We start from the raw sequence: 22,349 nt of genomic DNA on the forward strand, positions 1-22,349 counted from the left end.
CAGGGTCCTGAGATGGAGCCCCACATCGGGCTCTCTGCTCAGCGGGGAGCCTGCTTCCCACCCCCTCACTCTTCCTGCCTCTCTGCCTACTTGTGATCTCTCTGTCGAATAAATAAACAAAATCTTTTAAAATAAATAAATAAATAAAAATTTTAAAAAATTAAAAAAAAATAAAAAGTTGTAATTTTTGGAGCAGAAATGGTTCTGTAAGTGTCCAGGACTACTTCTTTCCTACGCTTCTCCCCACCTCTGTTCATTCTTAGTCTCTTTTGTAGACACTGTCCCGTGAGGTTTCTAGCATTCTCGTTCTTCTCCTGGGGTGATCTTATTCGTAGTCACTCACGCACTGATAGCTTCCAAATGTTATCTTCATATTAGAATCTCATTATCTTCACATAAGAACTCAGCACTCTGAAAAACACTGCTGCTTTAGGGAACGTATCTAGCAATGGATGTGCAAGTGGTATTATTGTTCTTCATTATTCTATCCTCTCTCTGTAGGTGAACTATACATCCCTGCCCTTGGGTCTGGTGACTCAAACCACACACCTTAGAGGCAAATTCTTCCCTGTCATATGAACACTGGGCCTGGCCTTAAGACTTGCTCTGGCCAATGAAATATAATTACAAGTTACCCACGCCATGTCTGAGAAGATGACATGAGAGATACTACGCAGTTCACCACTTTCACTTCCCTCCAATCTAAGACCAAGATAGGGCTGCTCCTTAGCCTGGAACACAGAGTCAGACCCATTTAATGGAGCCTTAGAACTGCAGACAACTTACAGCTAGCACGGGAGCTAGAAATAATCTCTATTGTAGTGAGGCACTAAAATGTTGGAGCTGTTACAGCAGCCTCATTGAGGAAAAGCCAGTACAGAAATGGATACCAGGAAAAGGCTATTGCCATAACAAATACATAACATATGTAACACTGGCATTGGAACTGAGCAACACAAAACTGTCACTGAAGGCTAGAAAAATGATGACACATACAATACAGAGGCAAAACAGCATCTGCCTGCAATGACTTGGAGAGCAGTTAAAGTGACTAGTGAACATATGGATTTATACAAAGAAGCTGGGAAAAGTATGCTACTAGCCCCGATGCTATTAGGGGCACTTCACAAACACGAAAAAGAGATGAACTCAGAAAAGAACTAGCTGCAACCTGGGCTGAAAAGGAAAAGTGATGACCCACCAGTTCCAGAACTTTCAGGATGGCAAGAACAGTTTCTCATGCGTAAGTGTAAAAGATACAATGGGGAAATGATGGCTACAAACACCACTAACAATGGAGTCTCATCCTCAGGGCAAAACCTTCCTTAGAACCTGTGAATAAATCTATGAATGTGGCCCCAAGTGTATTTTTTCACTGGAACAAGCTAGATCAGGGAGAAGGACCTGAGGATCCAATTGTCTTGCAGAAGCCTCATAAGCTCAAGGTATCTGTAAAAACCTCTAGAAGAGAAAAAGAGGCAAGTTTCAAAAAACTGTGGCTATGGCTGTTGTAATAATGTGAACCAATAATATTAGATCTTCATGCAAAACATTATAAAATTTCTTTAGTACCTCTTTCCATTTATGTTGAAAATAGGCACTAAAGAAATTTTATAATGTTTTGCATGAAGATCTAATATTATTGGTTCACATTATTACAATGTCTCATATTTTTATTACTTTTGTGAAAGGTATCTTTATTTTTTTAAGTTGTCTTTTTTTTCTTTTTTTTTTTTTGAAGAGCCCATTTATTTATTTGACAGACAGAGATCACAAGCAGGCAGAGAGGCAGGCAGAGAGAGTGGGGCAGGGGGAAGCAGGCTCCCTGCTGAGCAGAGAGCCCGATGCAGGGCTCGATCCCAGGACCCTGGGACCATGACCTGAGCTGAAGGCAGGGGCTTAACCCACTGAGCCACCCAGGTGCCCCTTTTTTAAGTTATGTCTTAAAAGTTTTCTTTATGCTGGAAGGTTTCAGACATATACAAAAGTAGAAAATAGCACAATGAATCCCAATGTACCTGAGCATTTCTATTTGGGGTTGCCAGACAAAATGGCTGTGTTTGGGGACTCTATTCTTTTTCATTAATCTACCTGTCTATGCTAATACAACTTCAGTTAAATCAATAACCCTCTGATCACCACTAGCACTATTTTCAACTAAGCAAAGAAGTAAAGGCCATATTTCAGAATGACCCTTATAACCCAAATGGCTACGAAAATACTTAAAATAGAGAAAACACTTAAATGTTTCATGGTAAAAAGAGACACTTCTTTTTTTTTAGAGAGAGAGAGAATGTGCACACTTTTGAGAAAAGGGGGTGAGCTTCGGGGGGAGAGGCAGAGAGAGAGAGAGAGAGAATCTTAAGAAGGCTTCACACCCAGCATGGAACCCAATGCAGGGCTCAATCCAACAACCCTGAGATCATGACCTGAGCTGAAATCAAAAGTTGGATGCTTAACCCACTGAGCCACCAAAGCACCCCCAAAAGAGAGACTTCTATTTTTTTTTTTAAGATTTATTTATTTGACAGAGAGAGTGAGAGAGAACAAGCAGGGGGAACCATAGAGGGAGAGGGAGAGGGAGAAGCAGACTCCCTGCTGGGCAGGGAGCCCCACACGGGGCTCGATCCCAATACCCTAGGATCATGACCTTAGCAGACACTTAACTATCTGAGCCACCCAGGCGCCCCCAAACAAGAGACTTTAAATTCTCTCATTTAACCTAAGTTTAACCTTCAAGTATAAAAGCAATCCTTTGTTTAATCTCACTAAGTAAGCTGAATATTCTTGGTAAACTATACTAATCTAATGAAATTTTAGGTAGTATTTTGTTGTTCAGTTGTTTGGGGATTGGAGGCGAGGGATATATATACACACACATACACAGTATTTGTGTATACAGGCACAGTACTTGTTTTGTAATGTAAACTTCTCTCGCTTACTATATTGTTAACATTTTCTCAAGTTTAATATAATCATATGTAGCACAGTGTATAGTACACATACATATTTGAGATTAGCAGAAAGAGACTCTCCCCGCACACACACAAGGCTGCTATATATTTTGTAATTTACTTAACAAAGGATACATAATTCCATGGAAATAAGAGGGCTACAGAGCAGACACAAATACAGCTTATGTTTCTATAGCTTTTCTCTTGCCCTAGTGGGGTATCTTGCTATTGGTGACACCTGCCTTGCAGTTAGGCAAGGTGTCTTTTGAAGATTTTATTTATTTATTTGAGAGAGAGAGAGAGCATGAGAGGAGAGAGGTCAGGGGGAGAAGCAGACTCCCTGCTGAGCGAGGTGCCTGATGTGGGACTTGATCCCAGGACTCCAGGATCATGACCTGAGCCAAAGGCAGTTGCTTAACCAACTGAGCCACCCAGGCGCCCTGGCAAGGTGTCTTTTGAAGTCATGGGATGGAAGTAGAAAACCTGGTTACTGCATATAATTCTATCAAGTGATAAGTATTACGAAGGCCAGAGAAAGTGATGTGTAACATGATCTCCACAATCAAGGAGCTTAAATTCAGTTAGATAGAAGAGACGAACACATATACAGAAAAAGAGGAAAAACACACCTAAGTATTAAATTATATAGGACTGAGTGTAGAAAAGAGATACACTGGAGGGCTTGAGTAGTCAGGGAAAGCTGCTTGAAGAAAGAGAGCTGGATAGGTAAAAGAGAAAGAAGTGACCATCAGAGAGAGAGAGAGAGAGAAGATAATATGCAAGAGAAACAAAGGCCATTATCAGCTAATAAAGCCGTAACACAAGTCTTAGGCAGACCTCGCTCACGCCATTGTGGACAGCGACTGGTGGAGGGCCTCCCTTAGACATCTGGCAGTTACCTGACTGGCAGCTAGGGTGCTGGGTCATGTGTTTCTCATCCAACAGGCTAGCTCAGCTGAGGATCCCAAAAGCAGCAAAAGAGAGGGCAGTTCTAATATGCATCATTCTTTTTGATTCTTTGCATCATGTCTGAGCTGTTCCAGTGGCCAGAGCAATCCCCTTGGCCGAGCACAGACTATGGAAGGGGATGGCTCGTGGGCATGGATACAGGGAAGGGAAGGATTTTTACAAGCAATCTATCATAGAAATATTGTATTTTTTCAATTCTGAAAATAATATAAGTCAATTAGAAAATAAAATGCTACACATTGTAAAAAATACCCTATTGCTTCGCCCCTCAATTCTAGCCCCCCAAAATAACCACCGTTAAGAATGTATTTTCTATGTACATTTAAGTAAATATATAATGTAAATATATAATGTTCTATAATATACCTTTTATTTTATTATTTGTATGTTTATTTTTACAGGTTCTTTAAATTTAAAAATATATCGGGGGTTTTTTTAATGCATACAATTATCTCAATATTTACTGCATATAATGTAGCACACAATAACCAATTTATTTAACCAATCCCTTCCCAACGGACATTTTTATTGCTTCCAGTTATTCCCTCTTACAAAAATGTTGCAATAAACATCAATAAACATTTTCATACTATTCTTGAATAGTTACACAATCTGAGTAAAAGGTAAATTTCTGTAAGTGGAGTTAATAAGTGAAAGAAGATAAGCATTCTCTACTGGATGTTAAGACAACGAATAAAAAAAGCAAAAGGAGGGCGCCTGGGTGGCTCAGTGGGTTAAGCCGCTGCCTTCGGCTCAGGTCATGATCTCAGGGTCCTGGGATCGAGTCCCCGCATCGGGCTCTCTGCTCAGCAGGGAGCCTGCTTCCCTCTCTCTCTCTCTCTCTCTGCCTGCCTCTCTGTCTACTTGTGATCTCTCTCTGTCAAATCAATAAATAAAATCTTAAAAAAAAAAAAAAAAGCAAAAGGACTATGTGAAATTCTCAGGTGCACATAATAAGAATGAGTTAGTAACTACATTTTAAAATTTGTTTCCTTATCCTTATGTTAAGGAGAAATTCATTCCAGATTACAGAAATAAGTTAACTATAGATACCAGTTTCCACATTTGTTGCAAGTTTTCATCTTTTGTTTTTTCAATGTCTCCATGTACCTCTAGTGAGAAAGTGCTAATCAGACATTTTAAATTTGAAGTTGCTGCCAGAATCGTTAAGACTCTTATCATGTGGCTGCTGCTAGGAAGACTGTATATTACATAACAGTGTGAAGCAGCAACATTACCTCCACGAGAACTGACAACAACTGGGGGCTTCTTTACAGATATTGTACAAAGTCTGCAGGCAAATTTTCAAGGAAGCATGTGCCTGCTTAAGTTACTCTGAGTTTCCCAAACTGACAGATTTAATAAACCTCAGTAATACACACTGTTAACTGAGAAAACAACTAGAATTCAGTGTTTTATTTCATGACGACATATATAATTTCAGGTGTTCAACGTAAAAAGCTTTAAGGAAGGGAATTCTGCACCTGGGCTAAAAACACGTAGAAGACGATCTGAAAAAGGCTAGAACAAGGCTCCTGACAATAAGTACTAAGTATACAAATATTTTCTGATTCATAGCTCTGAACAATGTTGGCTAAATTCTATACTATTTCCCACAAAAGAATTTAGAATATGTGCCACTACAGTCTAAAAACTCAGCTCTAAAGACAGAAATTTCTTTTGCAATACAGAGTTAAGTTTTTTTAACTTAGGGTAAGTCCTATGATCACCCTTTCTCTAATGAGACACATCACAGAAGCTAATAAACAAACTGCTATAATTCGATTAGAGTCTAAAACTAACTAAAGTATTTTATAAAGAGTTTTAGACAAATTCCTCTACTATTCAGAGCTTGACTATGGTGTTAAACTCTGAATATATCATTTGGTCATTATTACTGACGTTAGAGATGGGAAATTAATGGTCCATAGAATTAAATTAAATGGGGCCCTGTGAATTATCCTGTAAGCTAAATGACCTGATATTTCACTTTTTGCAAAGGCAACTATGTTATAAATTGGCTGCCCATACTCTTCTACCAAAGCTTTAGAGGAAATTGAAAGTATGACACTTATCTCACTCTTTTTTTAAATCCTAAACTCTATCAACAAAAGTTAGGAGACTACAGGAGGCAGAAGTGCAGTGCTAATGATTAAACTTGGTTCCCAGAGTTGTTTCCAGAGTATGTTGAGATGCCAAAACTTAGGAATGTCTTCTGGGTTTCTATAAATCAAATGCCTTAACTAAACTGAATTAGCTAGGATCGCTGATGCCCACCCACACCTGACATCCCAGTTCAAGAGCCACCCTTCCATACTCTGCGCACCAGTCCTTCCTGTGGCGTGCAGCTGTTCACCACTTTACCATCTTGTAATTCTCTCTTCTTTCTCTTCGCTTCTACTGGCTTCTCTAAGCCTGTCCTTAAATGCTTGGCTTCTCCAGGGCATGCCTATGTAAACACACACACACACACACACACACACACACACACACACACACACAGTGGGGATCATGGAGCTTAAAGTGAGTTGCCTAAGAACTCATGACCAGTAAATTGTTTAGCTGTGATTCAGATCCAAACCTTCTAACCCCTAATCTAATGTTCTCTTCTTTCTACCCTAAGGGAAAACAACCTAGATTTTGATTCTACATTAGTAAATTTCTTCTCTGTGAGCTCATTCTCCTCCCCAGGTCATGGGATGCAAGTGACCTCCAACAAAGCTGTGGTCAAGGGCATAATTCAACTTCTCTGAACAAGGTTTTCAGTCAAGGAGCACAGCGTCCCATCACATAGTCTAGTTTACACAGAGAGGCCTGTACTACAGTGACACCGTTGTTCTGATCCATGCCTCTGTGTCTATCTGTATACCAGACAAAACTGTGTTTGGGACTTGCCAAGTCAATTAAGCAATTCCTTGTTTTAACACTAGCACTTTTTTTTTTTTTAAACAACCTGTATATCTGGTTTTTAAATTTAGGTCTAGGAATGGATCTGTGACTTTGAAGGTGCCGGGGTACCAACAGGTGTAGGCTGTTAACGCTGAGTGCTTCCTTTAGGGGAGGGTACATTAATGATACCAGAGTATCAAGCCTTTTGTTTACTGAGGAGGGAGCAAAGCTTTTTTTGAATGAGGGTTTGACAGAAAGTGCCCAAGAGTGCTTGATTAGGCTGAAGGTGGACATCCTCTCTATCTTGGTATCCTGCTCCTATCCCTAGCCCCATATCTAGAATGGTGCAGGCACACAGAAGGCACTTAGCAGGGGCGCCTGGGTGGTTCAGCTGGTTAAACATCTGCCTTTGGCTCAGGTCATGATCCCAGGGTTCTAGGATTGAGACCCATGTTGGGCTCTCAGCTCAGTGGGGGGTCTGCTTCCCCCTTTCCCTCAGCCTGCCACTCCCCCTGCTTGTGCTCTCTCTCTGCCAAATAAATAAATAAAATATTAAAAAAAAAAAGAAGGCACTTAGCAAATTGTTCCATTCCTAATAATGGTTTGCAAATTTGAACAATTTTGAATAATCACCCCCAGTTTGAATCCAAACATGCCAAGCCAAATAAAGCTATGGAATGGTGTCTCTTCCTCCTATGAACCGGCTCCAGGGGAAGTATAAAAATTCTTATATTTAGAAATGGAACTATTAATAAATTTGTTTCTAATGGCACCCTGCTCATAGGAAAAAAAAGACTGTCAAGTTTTAGATCCCATGTCCCCTCCATGGTGTTGCTGCCTTGTCCCACCAAGCGTCCATGACTATTTTGCAGGTATGACGATACCCAAGCTCTACAGACATGAATTCGTCTGCGAACCAAGGAGAGGAGTACAGGAAGCCAGGGAGTTAACTGTGCCAGTCCTACCATCAAGCATTCGCTTGCATCACCTCCGGAGAAGAGGCGACCAGAGCTCCCCTGGTATTCTGGGATCTTAACTCCTATACGGAGGAACCACTTCTCTGAAGAAGCAATTCCCAAATCAGAAGCTATCCTATTAACATAAGCTATTGCTTAATACACCAAAGCTTTGGACTTCTTATTTATAAACCAAGAAAATAGATGCGAATGAGGGTGTCTGGAGGATTTCGTGAAATCCATTGTTCTTAAAACATCTTCACTTTTTCTCTTTACGCTCCTCCTGGAAGACCTCAAAAAGTAAACACAAATACTTTCCCCCTTACCGATCCTTGATCTCACCCACTAGCAACTAAATAAAAAGATGAAGAAGCCCTATTTCTGTTCCTAGCCAGGCAATTAAGGTATTCATAAACAGTAACATTCCAGATCAGGTTATACTGAACTGTGACGGTCAGAGAGAACTAATTAGAAATACACTCATCTCTTTTTATTTTTTAAAATTTTGGGATAGCATTTAAATCACTGATTTTCTGGATTCTGGGGAAAGGGCAGCAGCACGGTCTTTAATTTACTCAGATCCATTCCAAAGACAGAACCACTAGGTAACAAAACTGAAAACCCACAGACAGTATTTTCAGCAAAAATAAGTGTTATGTTATGGGCGAACTATGTCACCCACTAGTTCATATATTGAAGTCCTGGTCCCCAGTACTTCAGAATGTGCCTTTGGAGACAGGGCCTTTAAAGAAGTATAGTAATTAAATTAAAACAAGGCGTTCTGGGGGGGCACTAATACAATCCTTATCAGGAGGAGATGGGGACACACAGAGAGACACGCATAGAAGGGTGACCGTATGAGAAAGAAAACAGCTATCTGCAAGTCGAAAAGAGAGGCCTGGGACAGAACCAGACCTGCAGCACCTTGCTCCTGGACTTCAAAGCTCCAGAACTGTGCGACAATCAATTTCTGCTGTTTAAGCCACCCCATCAGTGGTATTTCATTATGATAGTCCTAGCAAACTACACAGTGAGTAACAGAGTATCTCTCAAATTCCCAAACACAGGTGGGTCCAAGAGACCTGCAGGCCACTGGCATCTGTACGGGAAGAGAAAGAAGAAACAAATGCGATGTCTGATGGACCTGTGAAGAAGAGAGCCCCCTCACCCCCCCCCCAAATGCCAGTATGTATTCACCAGAAAGCATAGCAGACCTTTTCGAGAACGAAAGCTGAAAGTGGGAGGTATTTTGTCTGAGCCAATAGCCATATATGGGTACTGAGTCCTCGAAAAGTGGCCCATCTGAACTGAAATGTATGTAATTAAGAATGTGTGTAAGCAAGAATATTCAGTGTACTTCAAAGGCTAAGTGTGAGAAAAAAAGGAGATAAAAGATCTCAATAATTTTTCTATATTGATGACATGTAGAAATAAAGTATTTTAAATATACTGGATCAAACGAAATACATTACTAATCTTAATTTCACTTCTTTTTTATTTACATTTTTAAGATCCGGCTACTAGAAAATTTAAAATCACATTTGTGGCTCATATTAAATTCTTATTAGTCAACGCTTCTCTAGATCACGTGATCAAGATACCTGCTGTGCTCTGGTGGCAGTCGACCTCAAATGTGTGTGCAATTCTTTTGAATGGTAAGCCACAGAAGACAAAAACATTCGTCACAGGCTTGTACAGGTAGTTTAAGTATTATCTCTGAAATCACATATACTTTACTATTACCTGTCTGCAGAAATCGCCTGTAGGAAAATGTTAGTTTTTTTGAGAGAAGAAGAGAAGGAAGAGGGAGCAGCAGAAAAAGAGGGAAGAAAGGGGAATGAGGAGGTGGGGTAGGAAGGGGCCAAGGGAGCAAACCCTTAATTTCCCAGTTATCCTTCCCAATGTAGGGGATTTCTTCTCTAACTTGAATACTGGGAGCATATTTAATCAAAATAATTTCTGCAGTTTTTTTTATTTAACACCATTACACTTCTCTTTGGTGTACTTCTCTGTCTATATATATATATATATATATATATATATTTATATTTATGACCTCCAATGCTTATTTTGGCCAAGTGTATCTGCTTCTCTGGAGTCAAATAATCAGTGACTCGGAGGCCTCTGTTGTCTCAAAGCCCCAAAAGTCATGGATCTCACTGGTAGACACAGCTGTGCATCTCTAACACATGTCTCAAGATGCTGCCTTATATAATCCCAGCAAGTACTCCATTCTGCTCTAGCAGTCTTAGTCACCATGGTAACTGGAACCCTGCAAGCACTTGGGCTTTTGATCATTTTCTGACAGTATTCAAAGATATTTCCAACATTATTCTCACTTCATTACTACTGTAACTACATGCAAGAGCTATTAAAAGAAAAACACCATTCATTTCATCCATTTCTCACTGTCTTGGACTATGTTTTCTGACACAGTGAGTGGAAAGAACTTATTTATTATGCACATAATATAAGGAGATATTTTCAGTCAAGAAAAACACTTCATTAAGATATTCACATCTAGGAGAATCAAAAGGCTCTGACAAGTTAGATGAAAGACTTAATATAAGGTGGAAAGACACATCTGCAAGAGTAAAAAGGGAATTTATTATACCCAAGGAAGATATTACATAGAAACTCTGAAGCCTTTCATGCACTGAAATGCACATTTTTGCTCTGCTCGTAAGGAGTTTAAGTCCAAGTGAGGGAGGCACAAGGGGGCTGCTGAGGTGCTACGTGTTCTCTTTCTTCATCCAAGTACAAACCACACAGATGTGCCGTTTGTAAAAAACACACTATACACACGATAATATGTATACTTGTCTGAAAGTATATGACACTGCATTGTAAGTTTAATAACTACTTCGTGAACTCAAGAAAAAAAGTTGGGGCACCAGGGTCACTCAGTTGGTTAAGTGTCTGACTCTTGATTTCGACTCAGGTCATGATCTCAGGGTCATGGGATCAAGTCCCAAGTTGGGCTCTGTGCTGCAAGTGAGGCCTGCTTGGGATTCTCTCACTCCCTCTACCCTTCCTCCCCCTGCCTCCACAATGGCCCTCCAAAGAAAAAATAAGTGAAAACACAAAGGCAAGCTAGCCAGAAGATAAGCACTAATAGTGAAAGGAATGTGGGGAATGAAGGGCACCATGTTAAAGGCCACACTACTCCAGCTGAGTCCCCACTGTCCCCAAATCCCAAAGCTGGTCCAGACCACCCCAATATATTTTTTATTCTCTATAAACATTGTGATCCTGTTTTCTATTCAGACCAACACAACCAGAAGAAGGGAAAACAACCAAAAAACCTTTCTTTTCATTTTTACCAAAGAAATCTCTATTTTAAAAGAAATGCACAAAAACTATATCAACTCTTCAAAGTAGAGAGGTGTTTAATTCATGTAACTCAAAGAACTTCTTTGGAGAGGGAACAGGAGAGCGGTGTGGACAAGAATGCCATACACCCCACAACCCACCACTCTAGGGAACTCTAACATGACCTACAGAACTGATAAACAGAGGAAAGTCTTCAACCAAGATCTAATACTGAATAAAGCACTTTCCTTTATAGAAACAAGCACAAAAAATATACACCCTACATGTGCCAGACACTTTGAGAAAACAAGCCCCCAAATATATCTGGTCTTTGATTAGGGACTGAACTGGGCACTAAGAGCAAACAGTCCCCACTAAGAGTTAGTATGGTAAACGGAACATCGATGAAATATAAAAGTTTTGATAAACTGAGATCATGAAGTTTTTACAATTTGCACTTTTTCATTTAACTATATATCATTTAACCATATACCATATAACTCTCATTTACATATCCACCAAAATATTTTTAATAGATCTATATTATTCCATATTTGGGTATGTACATAAAATAGATTTTCTTAAAAAATGAAAAGAAAATGGAAGACAGTCTGAGTACTAATCTCTCAGTGAACTAACTATAGACCTGAGCCACCACTAGTCACATCCCTCTCAAACAGCAACCCAAAAGCATTCAGATAATACATATTCTTTACTCACCATTTTTATCCTAGAAATAATTAGGGCTGTTTAAAATAAAAAGAGCCCTGCACACAAAACACTGAAAATAAATCCCTGATGAATTTGCTTACCCATTCTTCTTGGCCAAAATTTAGCATTATTAGTTGTTTTTTCAATTTTTTTATTTTTAAAGATTTTATTTGACAGAGAGAGAGATAGTGAGAGCAAGAACACAAGCAGGGGCAGTGGGAGAGGGAGAAGCAGGCTTCCCAATGAGCAGGGAGCCTGATGTGGCACTCAATCCCAGGACCCTGGGATCATGACCTGAGTCGAAGGCTGACGCTTGCTTAATGACTGAGCTACCCAGGAGTCCTAGCATTATTAGTATTGTCAAATTTGAAAATAGCACTTAAGGAAAGTACTATTCCACATCTGGGAGGCAATCAACATATCAGTATAGAAAATACTGCTGTCTAGGTAGCAATTTATGATAGCTGCAAGTTACAAACATACACTGACAAAATTATGGACTTAACGAATAAAGAAGGGAGATTTCAAACTGGTGGGACCTGTGTCTTTATGTACTGAATATTTTAGAGAACAAGAGTCAAAAGGATTAAATCTTGAACCTGGTATAGTTTCAAGTGCTCAAGAACTAAACTGAAATAGGCATCACTGGCATATTACAATAAATTTCCGCAACAGTGAATAAACAGTCTTAAAGGTTAGATCTCACACAACTTTCTCCATGTATTAGGGTTTCCTACCATTCCCACAGATAAATTTTACTCTGCAGCTACTTTAAAACTAAATAAAATTTAAAAAATCAAAATAAAATCAGTGTGATCAGGGACGCCTGGGTAGCTCAGTGGGTTCTTTGGCTCAGGTCATGATCTCAGGGTCCTGGGATCGAGCCCTGCATCAGACTCTCTGCTCAGCAGGGAGCTTCCTTCTCCCTCTCTCTCTGCCTGCCTCTCTGCCTACTTGTGATCTCTGTCTGTCAAATAAATAAATAAAATCCTTTAAAAAAAGATCAGTGTGATCATTAAAATGGCACTTAACAAAAAGACCAAAATGAGACCCATTTGAGCTGGTAAAATATATTTGCACAACTGAAACATTTCAAAAACAGAGTGAAATAAAACAATTTAATTCTAGTTAGGAGCTGTTTTTTTTTTTTTTTTTTTTAAGATTTATTTATTTATTTGAGAGAGAGAGAGAGCACAGGTATGTGAGCAGGGGGAGGAGCGGGGGGCGGGGGGAGAGAGAGAATCTCAAGCAGACTCTTGTTGAGTGTGAAGTCTGATGCAGGGCTCAATCTCATGACCCCAGAATTATGACCTGAGCCAAAAGCAAGAATTGGGACGCTCAACCTAGCCATGAAGGCGCTCCTAGTTAGCAGGGGTTTTGGATACAATATATGCTGTCCTCATGTGGCCTAAAGATAAAGATGTACTTAAAAATGATTTATAAACTGTATGGTGCTATGTGGAAATGTATGTTACTGTTACTATTGTAGTAGTTATAGAATGATGCTACCCAGGCAGAGAGTCTATTAAACCCACTTAAACAAAAATTCTTTTAAGAGGGGCGCCTGGGTGCCTCAGTGGGTTAAAGCCTCTGCCTTCAGCTCAGGTCATGATCTCAGGGTCCTGGGATCAAGCCCCACATCGGGCTCTCTGCTTAGCAGGGAGCCTGCTTCCTCCTCTCTCTCTCTGCCTGCTTCTCTGCCTACTTGTGATCTCTGTCTGTCAAATAAATAAATAAAATCTTAAAAAAAAAATATATATACAGAGAACAAGTAAACTTTGGGTCAAATATGTAATACCTAGTTTTTGAAAAGCAGTATAGCAAAAAAGTGCTGACACGAAATTACAAGAAGAAATATATCTTGTAAATAGTAAATGAATAAAAAAAGAAATAAAATATGATATTTAGTGGACAAATTTCAGAGACATTTTCTGAAAGTGATGAAGAAAAGAACAGAGATGAAAATCGAGCGACTAGATTGTTGCAGAGGATTTGGGCTGAATATTCAATGTAAGCATTACAAGAATATAAACAAGGAGGGAGAACAAGGAACAAGAAAGAAAAATATGAAAGAAATGCAATATTCAATTGAAAAAAATATGTTTTCTGATTTAAAAAAATGTCTAAGACCTCACACCATACGCAAAAATTAACTAAAAATGGTTCACAGATCTAAATATGAGAGTGAGCAACGTAAAAGAAGAAAACAGGAGTAAATCTTGATGACTTCAGGTTAGGCAATGATTTCTTAGACAAAGCACTAAAAGTACAAACAATGAAAGAGAAGAATAACAAGTGGGACTTTACTAAAATAAAAGCTTCTGCTTCAAACGACACCATCAAGAAAGTGGAGAGACAGCCCATTGAATGGAAAAATACACATTTGCAAATCATTACAACTCACGAAGGACTTGTATCCAGAACAACTATAACTTAAGAGGATAAATAACCCAATTGGAAGAATGATCAAAGGATTAGAATAGACATTTGGCTGGGTGCCTGGACGGATCTATCTGTTAAGTATTTGACTCTTGATTTTGGCTCAGGTCGTGATCTCAGGGTCATAAGATCAAGCCCCACGTCAGGCTCCAGGCTGGGTGCAGGGGCTGCTTGAGATTCTCTCTATCTCTCCCTCTGGCCCTCCTTCCCCCCACAGGGTGAGCTTGCTCTATCTCAAAAAAAAAAAAAAAAAAAAAGACATTTGGTTAATACACACATGAAAAGATGCCCAACATCATTAGTCACTTGGGAAATATAACAAAACCACAATGAGATACCACCTCACTCCCACAAGAATGACTTTCATCCAAAGGACAGACAATAGGAGTGCCTGGCTGGCTCAGTCAGTGGAACATATGACCCTCAGTCTCACGGATGTAAGTTCAAGCCCCACGATGGGTGGGTGTAGAGATCACTTAAAAATAAAATCTTGGGGGCGCCTGGGTGGCTCAGTGAGTTAAGCTTCTGCCTTCAGCTCAGGTCATGATCTCAGGGTCCTGGGATTGAGCCCCACATTGGGCTCTCTGCTCAGCGGAGAGCCTGCTTCCCCCCACCCCCGCCTGCCTCTCTGCCTACTTGTGATCTCTGTCTGTCAAATAAATAAATAAAATCTTTAAAAATAATATAAAATAAAATAAAATCTTGGGGTGCCTGTGTGGCTCAGTTGGTTAAGCATCCGACTCTTGATCTCAGCTCATCCTGATCTCAGGGTCATGAGTTCAAGCCCTGCGTTGGGCTCTATCTCAGGTGTGGAGCCTACTTAAAATAAAAAATAAAATAAAATAAAATCTTAAGGGGGCACCTGGCTGGCTCAGTTGGAAGAGCATGTGACTTGATCTCGGGGTCATGAGTTAGAGCCCCACACTGGGTGTTGAGATTACTTAAATTAAAAAAAAAAAAATCTTAAAAAAGCAGACAATAACAAGTGTTTGTGAGATGTGGAGACACTGGAAGCATTACACACGGCTGGTGGTGCAGCCTCTTTGAAAAAGTCTGGAAGTTCCTCAAAAGGATAAACACAGAGTACCATGTGACCCAGTAATTTCACTCCACAGTGTATACTCAAAGGAACTAAAAAACATAGGTCCACACAAAACCTTGTACAAAAATGCTCATAGCAGTATTATTTGTAGCAGCCAAAAAGTGCAAAATAACTCAAATGCCTACCAACTATTGATTAGATAGACAAAGTGTGGTATATCCGCATGACAGAATATTAATCTGCAATAAAAGGAATGAAGTACATGTTACTACGTAGATGAACCTCAAAAACACGTTAAAGGAAAGAAGCCAGTCCGAAAGACCACACATTGTATGATTCTATTTATACAAAGTATCCTGAATAGGGAAATCCATAGAGACAAAACGTAGATTAGTGGTCGGGTCCCAGGGGCTGAGGACCGGGGATGGGGGGGAGTCACAGCTAAGGGGTAAGGGCTTTCTCCTGGGGATGATTAAATGTTCTAAAATTAGATAATGCTGATATTATACAACTCTGAAAAGGTTACTAAATCATTTAATTATAAACTCTGGGTGAACTTTTTTATATGAAATGCAGCTCTATAAATTAGAAGGGAGAAGAAGTGGGGGGGGAGAAAAAGGGGAGAAGAGCGAGGAGGAGGAGGAGGGCTCAGAGCTCCCATAACCTTGTTAATGTTTTAAGAGTCGAAAATAAGAGTTTGGGAGTCACACATGATTTTCATGCATACTTATAAATCTACTACCACTTTAACTTTAGCTGCCTTAATTTCAACAAGCACACAGAGGTGTGTGGGAAATTTGCTTAACAGATATACTAAATCTGAGGCTACAGATTTGTGTTTTTATAATTTCATCCCAGACTATTCGATGGCAGGGATTGGTAGTTTTATCTTTGAATTCTCTGTACCCAACATAGAATGTGGCACATACTAGGGCTCAAGTAAATGCTGAATAAAAAAGTTCACCTGGATAATACTGGAGACCAAAGAGGGAAAAAACCTAAACATGTGAATTTTAAAGATTTATGATATTCCGGGGTGGGGGGGGATGACTTAAAACCTAGGCTTTAAAATTCATTTTTTTGAACTTTAATAATGAAAATAATTCTTTAAAACGATGCAATTAGGGGTGCCTGGGTGGCTCAGTGGGTTAAAGTCTCTGCCTTCAGCTCAGGTCATGATCCCAGGGCCCTGGAATCAAGCCCTGCGTCGGGCTCTCTGCTCAGCAGGTAACCTGCTTCCCTTCCTCTCTCTCTGCCTGCCTCTCTGCGTACTTGTGATCTCTGTCTGTCAAGTAAGTAAATAAAATCTTAAAAAAAAAAAGATGCAATTAATCTGATTGTTAGCAAAAGCAAAAGCGGATCTCAAAGATTCTTTTATAGCACAAAATAGGAAGCAGCAGAGTGTAGGAGTGAACACTGGCTTGGGAATCCTTCAATAACAAATGTTTATGAAGCATTTGCTATGGGCCAGACCCTGGCTTACTTACTAGAGAAATTGTGACAGATAGGGTTCTGCTCTAAGGAACATTTAATTTTAGGTAGGAAGACATTATAAAGCAAATTAATAAGACTGCTCAAGATAGTGATGAGTTTTATATAAAAAAAAAAAAATTAGGGGCCCCTGAGTGACTCGTTGGTTAAGCGTCTGCCTTCCACTCAGGTCACGATCCCAGAGTCCTGGGATTGAGCCCCACGTCGGGCTCCCTGCTCAGTGAGGAGTCTGCTTCTCCCTCTATATAGCCCCCCTACTTGTGCTCTCTCTCTCGCTCTCTCTCTCTCAAAATAAAATCTAAAAAAAAATTAAATGAATATAGGGATAAAGTGATTGAAAGTGTAGGGTTTTTTTAAAATATTTTATTTATTTATTTGACAGACAGAGATCACACGAAGGCAGAGAGACAGGCAGAGAGAGAGGGGGAAGCAGGCTCCCAGCTGAGCAGAGAGCCCAATGGGGGCTCGATCCCAGAACCCTGACATCATGACCTGAGCTGAAGGCAGAGGCTTAACCCACTAAGCCACCCAGACACCCCAGAAGTGTAGCTTTAGATAGTGGTCCCGGAGGATACATTTGGTGATCCTGTAATTATCTTTAAAACTGTAATTGTCTTCTTTAAAGATATATTAACGTCGATACCCCAGTGTATAAAATCAGATGTACATCAGGAATGATGTGGAACAATGTACATAAAACCATTTAACAAAATAATTATTCTCAACTTGAATAAAACAATAGAAATTCTCCTTTCTCCTATTGTTTTTTCATCTGAGAATGAAGTGTGTCACAGAAAAAAGTATGATAACCTCTAATTCACGTATTTATAGAACAGTCTACCCATAACTTTCAGAAACTTACCACATACCAGCCATGGAAAAAAATACAGAACTAGAGAAAAGTTTAAGACATCAAGAGTCCACTAACCTTAATCCATTGAACAGTTGCTTAGACTTATCCAGAAGGTAACAAAAATCTGTAACTGTTTTCCTCTCTCCCTGTGGGATATCATCTTCAGCACCTCCAGAAGACATGATTTCTTTAAGCGCAAATTCAGTCCTGTAAGAAAACATCCGTCCATTTATCCAGTAGGTGAAAATAAAAAGGGAAACATACCTTAGTTATATTATCTGAGCATTTTTTTCAAGATACATATAGGATTCTTCTGATCACAGTCAAATCATCAAAATTAACATAAGTACAAGATGGTGTGGGAAAAAAGACAAGTTCATGTTGACAGTAGGAATGAAAACTGGTAAATCCATATTGGAAAGTAAATTTTTGTTAATATTCGTTCACCCAATAAGCATTAATTGGATGCTTATTATGTTCCAAGTCCTCCTCTACATGGTTAAGAAACAAAATGTTGATTCTTCCAATCTATTTAACTTTTGGATCCATTCTGTAAATCCATCCTAGAAAATGATCGATAAATATAAAACACTTTATCTATAATTTTTATCTATAATTTTTATTATCATAATATTTAAAAACTGGTAACAACCTAAAAGAACCAAAGAGGGCAATTATCAAGTGTTTCACAGGGCACCTGGGTGGCTCATTCGGTTAAGTGTCCCAGCTCTTGGGTTTCAGCTCAGGTCATGGTCTCATGGTCGAGATGGAGCCCCATGTCAGCCTCTGTGCTCTGCATGCAGTCTGCATGAGGTTCTCTCCTCCTCTCTCTCTGCCTCTCCTGCTTGTGTGCTCTCTCTCTCTCTCTCAAATAAATAAAATATTTTTTTAAAAAGTGCTTCACACAAGTTAGTGGACTCTTGATGGGTGGCTCAGTGGGTTAAGCCTCTGCCTTAATCATGACTTAATCATGACTCAGGTCATGATTCCAGGGTCCTGGGATCGAGCCCCGTATCAGGCTCTCTGCTCAGCAGGGAGCCTGCTTCCTCCTCTCTCTCTGCCTGCCTCTCTGCCTACTTGTGATCTTTGTCTGTCAAATAAATAAATAAAATCTTTAAAAAAAAAAAGTGCTTCACACAATGCTAATAACGGCACTGTACCCTGTCACTAACTTAAAATTATATTTAAGATAAGGTGATAACATGCAGACACCTCAGTGTAAAATGGGTATAGAAACCACACACATACACACATACACATTAAAGATACATTTTGTTAAATCCAAACTATATTCATATGTAATCAATCATGGTAATCGAGCCATTTGAAAAAACAGCAAGTTGCTGGACAGTATGTGTAGTATGAACCTATACTAAATAAAAATATTCATTTGTGTTTGCATTTGGACAGAACAGACAAGAGCCAGACACCAGAGATGAGAGTCAGGGTGTGGTGCAGTTATTTTGGTAAATATTTTTCTCTCCAACATTTTCTTGAACAGGCAATTGTGGCTACAGGACAGGAAGATTGTCAGGAAGCCTAAAAATGTCCAGGGGTTGCAGAGAACAAGTGGGTGCCGTGGAGCTAGCGGTGGGGGGACTTGCAAGCATGGTACTACGTGGACTCTGCATGTCCACATGCTCCCACTTCTCATCAGTGCTTTCTGAATTTGGTGGGGTAGGAGGTTTTAACAGAGGGAAACAGACCTGAAAAGGGCTGGGCCTTGGAAGGGGTTTCACAGTGTAATGACCCCGGGTAAGTCTTCCCTCCCAACCCAATGCCCACCTTCATTCTCTAAATCAAGCAGGAGAGGCACAAACTAGGCCCAAAGCTGCCTGCAGCTTTCTTCACCTCACCTCAAATACCTTGTGAGCCAGGGTGACTCATATCTCCAGGACATGGCAGAAAAACAGAAAATAAAAGCTTAAAAATAAATAAACTTGGGCGCCTGGCTGGCTCAGTCAGTAGAACATGAGACTCTAAATCTCAGGGTTGTAAGTTCGAGAGAGTTTGCCTGCTCTGGTGCATGAGAAGAGGGGTAAGAAGGGAGGGGAAGGGGCAGAGGAAGAGGGAAAAGATGACTCCCCCCCCGATCAGGAAGCACGGTGCAGGAAGCACGATGCGGGGCTCAATCCCAGGACCGTGAGATCATGACTTGCGCTAAAATCCAGAGTTAGCTACCCAACTGACTGGGCCAACCAGGGGCCTCTGAACAAATTCCACTCTTATATAACATCACAATTTTACATGTTATTGCTTTTGCCTATTTTGTTCACCTGGTAAATTTATTTTTTTTTTTCACCTGGTAAATTTATATTCATAGTTCAAGACATGCAAATGACACCTTTTCAGTAAAACCTTTCTTGAAAATCCAATCATGACAGTAGAGGCTTCTTCAGTGACTCCATTAGAAATCATATATAGAGGGACGCCTGGGTGGCTCAGTCAGTTGGGCATCTGCCTTCAGCTCACATCATGATTCTGGAGCCCCAGGATCAAGCACTGCATTGTGTTCCCTGCTCAGCAGGGAGCCTGCTTCTCCCACTGCCCCTTGCCCACTTATTCTCTCTCCCGCTCTCTCTCTAATAAATAAATAAAATCTTAAAAAAAGAAATCATATATATAATTACACACATTATACACATTATATGTGTAATATACATTTGAAGCGTATTGTACAGTATATATATACAATTATACATATTATATGTATAATCGGTTGATTATACATACGTATAATCAAACTGTTATACATACAATCAAACAATTATTTGTTTAAAAAAGTATGACTCATACTCTATATCTACACTGTCCAAAACTAGTGATTAGCCACATGTGGTTACTTAGCATTTGAAACATTGGCACTCTAAACTGAGATGTGTTGGGCGCCTGGGTGGCTCAAGTCATGATCCTAGTGTCCTGGGATCAAGCCCCCCATCAGGTTCCCTGCTCAGTGGGAGGCCTGCTTCTCCCTTTCCCACTTCCCCTGCTTGTGTTCCCTCTCTCACTGTGTCTGTCTCTGTCAAATAAATAAATAAAATCATTAAAAATAAATAAATAAATAAATTGAGATATGTTGTAAATGTAAAATACAACAAATTTAGCAGACTTAGTATGAAAAAAGGATGTAAAAATATCATTAATAATTTTTATATTGCTACATGTTGAAATAATATTTTGGTATTTTAGTTAAATAAAATATATTATTAAAATTAATTTCATCTGTTTCTTTTTACTTCTTAATGTGTCTACGAGAAAACTTAAAATCATACATGACTCAATTATATTTCTTTTTCTTTTAAGATTTTATTTATTTATTTGACAGAGAGAGAGACTGCAAGAGAGGGAACACAAGCAGGGGGAGTGGGAGAATGAGGCTCGATCCCAGGACCCTGGGATCATGACCAGAGCTGAAGGAAGCTGCTTAAACGAGTGAGCCACCCAGGCACCCCAGAACAAATAATTATTAAGTAAAACTTAAAAAAGTATGTATCTTTAACAACTGTACCAAGTAATATTAAAAAAAAACAAAGAATAAATATAATGCAGATATACAAGATAAATAACAGAAAACTATAAAACCCTCAGAGCTTGAAAGTTAAAGACTTATAGAAAATTAAGAATATGCCACATTTTATACTAGAAGCCTCAAAATTATAAAGACATTAAGATTCCCTAAATTAGTCTATAGATCAATGCAATACAAATCAAAATATCGACAGATTTGTTTGTGGAAATGGACATACTGATTCTATCACCTACACGGAAATGTAAAGAGCCAACAGCAGGTAAAATAATCCTGAAGAAGAAGAAAATGGAAGAACTGATGCTACTGGATGTCAACACTTTTGAAAAGCTCCAGAACTGAAGACTGTGCTATGGGCACAAGGAGAAAAAAATAGAACAATACAACAGAATAGAGTTGAAAGACAACCCAAATGTAAATGCTCACTTGATTTATGACACACAACACACAACAGTGGCACTCTGTAAAGCAAGAGAAAAAAATCATTTTACAAAAAAAAAAAAAAAAAAAAAAGAAAGAAAGAAAGAAAAAAAGAACCAGTACTGGGTCAACTAGATATCTAGTTAAAAGAAAGAGCATGAATCTTGATTCCTATCTACATTACACAAAAATCAATTCTAGGTAGCCTGGATGTAAATATAAAAGGTAAAATCAAACAATTCTTAAATAAGAATATGGGAGGCAATCTTCATGACCCTGGGATTAATTTAAAAAAAAAACCAGTTTATTTAAATGGTTCACTGAAAGGATTCTTCACTACGGAAAAATTAGATCATTCTGAAAACCAAGAACTGTATTCATTAAAAGACACTACCAGAAAAGTGAAAGACAAGTTGACTCCCTGTGCAGCTGAAAATCCATGTATAATTTTTGACACCCCGCCCCCTGCAAACTTAACTCTAATAGCCTACTGTTGACCAGAAACCTTACCAATACCATCAATTGTAAGTTAACACATATTTGGTACATTGTGCCTATGATATACTGTATTCTTATAAATAAAGTAAGCTGGAGAAAAGAAAATGTTATTAAGAAAATCACAAGGAATAGAAAACATGTCTCATTGATACTGTCCGTTTATAGATTTCCTGAAAAAAATCCACCTATAAGTGGACCAGCACAGTTCACGAACCCGTGTTGTGCAAGGGTCAGCTGTAGTGTCTTTGCAGATGTAATTAAGATGTAAATTAACATGCAGTCATACTGC

At 39.2% G+C, this 22,349-nt stretch overlaps 1 protein-coding gene across 9 annotated transcripts in view; it reads right to left on the reverse strand.

Annotated features, from left to right (window-relative positions):
- The window catches only part of SCAI (suppressor of cancer cell invasion), a 129,895-nt gene that overhangs the window by 47,876 nt on the left and 59,670 nt on the right, over positions 1-22,349 (reverse strand). For all 9 annotated transcript variants that reach the window (XR_004383676.1, XR_004383675.1, XM_032865840.1 and 6 more), the window contains one exon: positions 17,692-17,823. Coding sequence is in view for 7 of the 9 variants with exons in the window: in XM_032865840.1 (XP_032721731.1) it covers positions 17,692-17,823 (132 nt within the window). In the remaining 2 variants the exon portion in view is untranslated. The remainder of the gene's footprint in view (positions 1-17,691; positions 17,824-22,349) is intronic.

Source organism: Lontra canadensis, unplaced genomic scaffold, assembly GCF_010015895.1.
Source record: "Lontra canadensis isolate GAN:19392208 unplaced genomic scaffold, GSC_riverotter_1.0 scaffold30, whole genome shotgun sequence".
NCBI lineage: Eukaryota > Metazoa > Chordata > Mammalia > Carnivora > Mustelidae > Lontra > Lontra canadensis.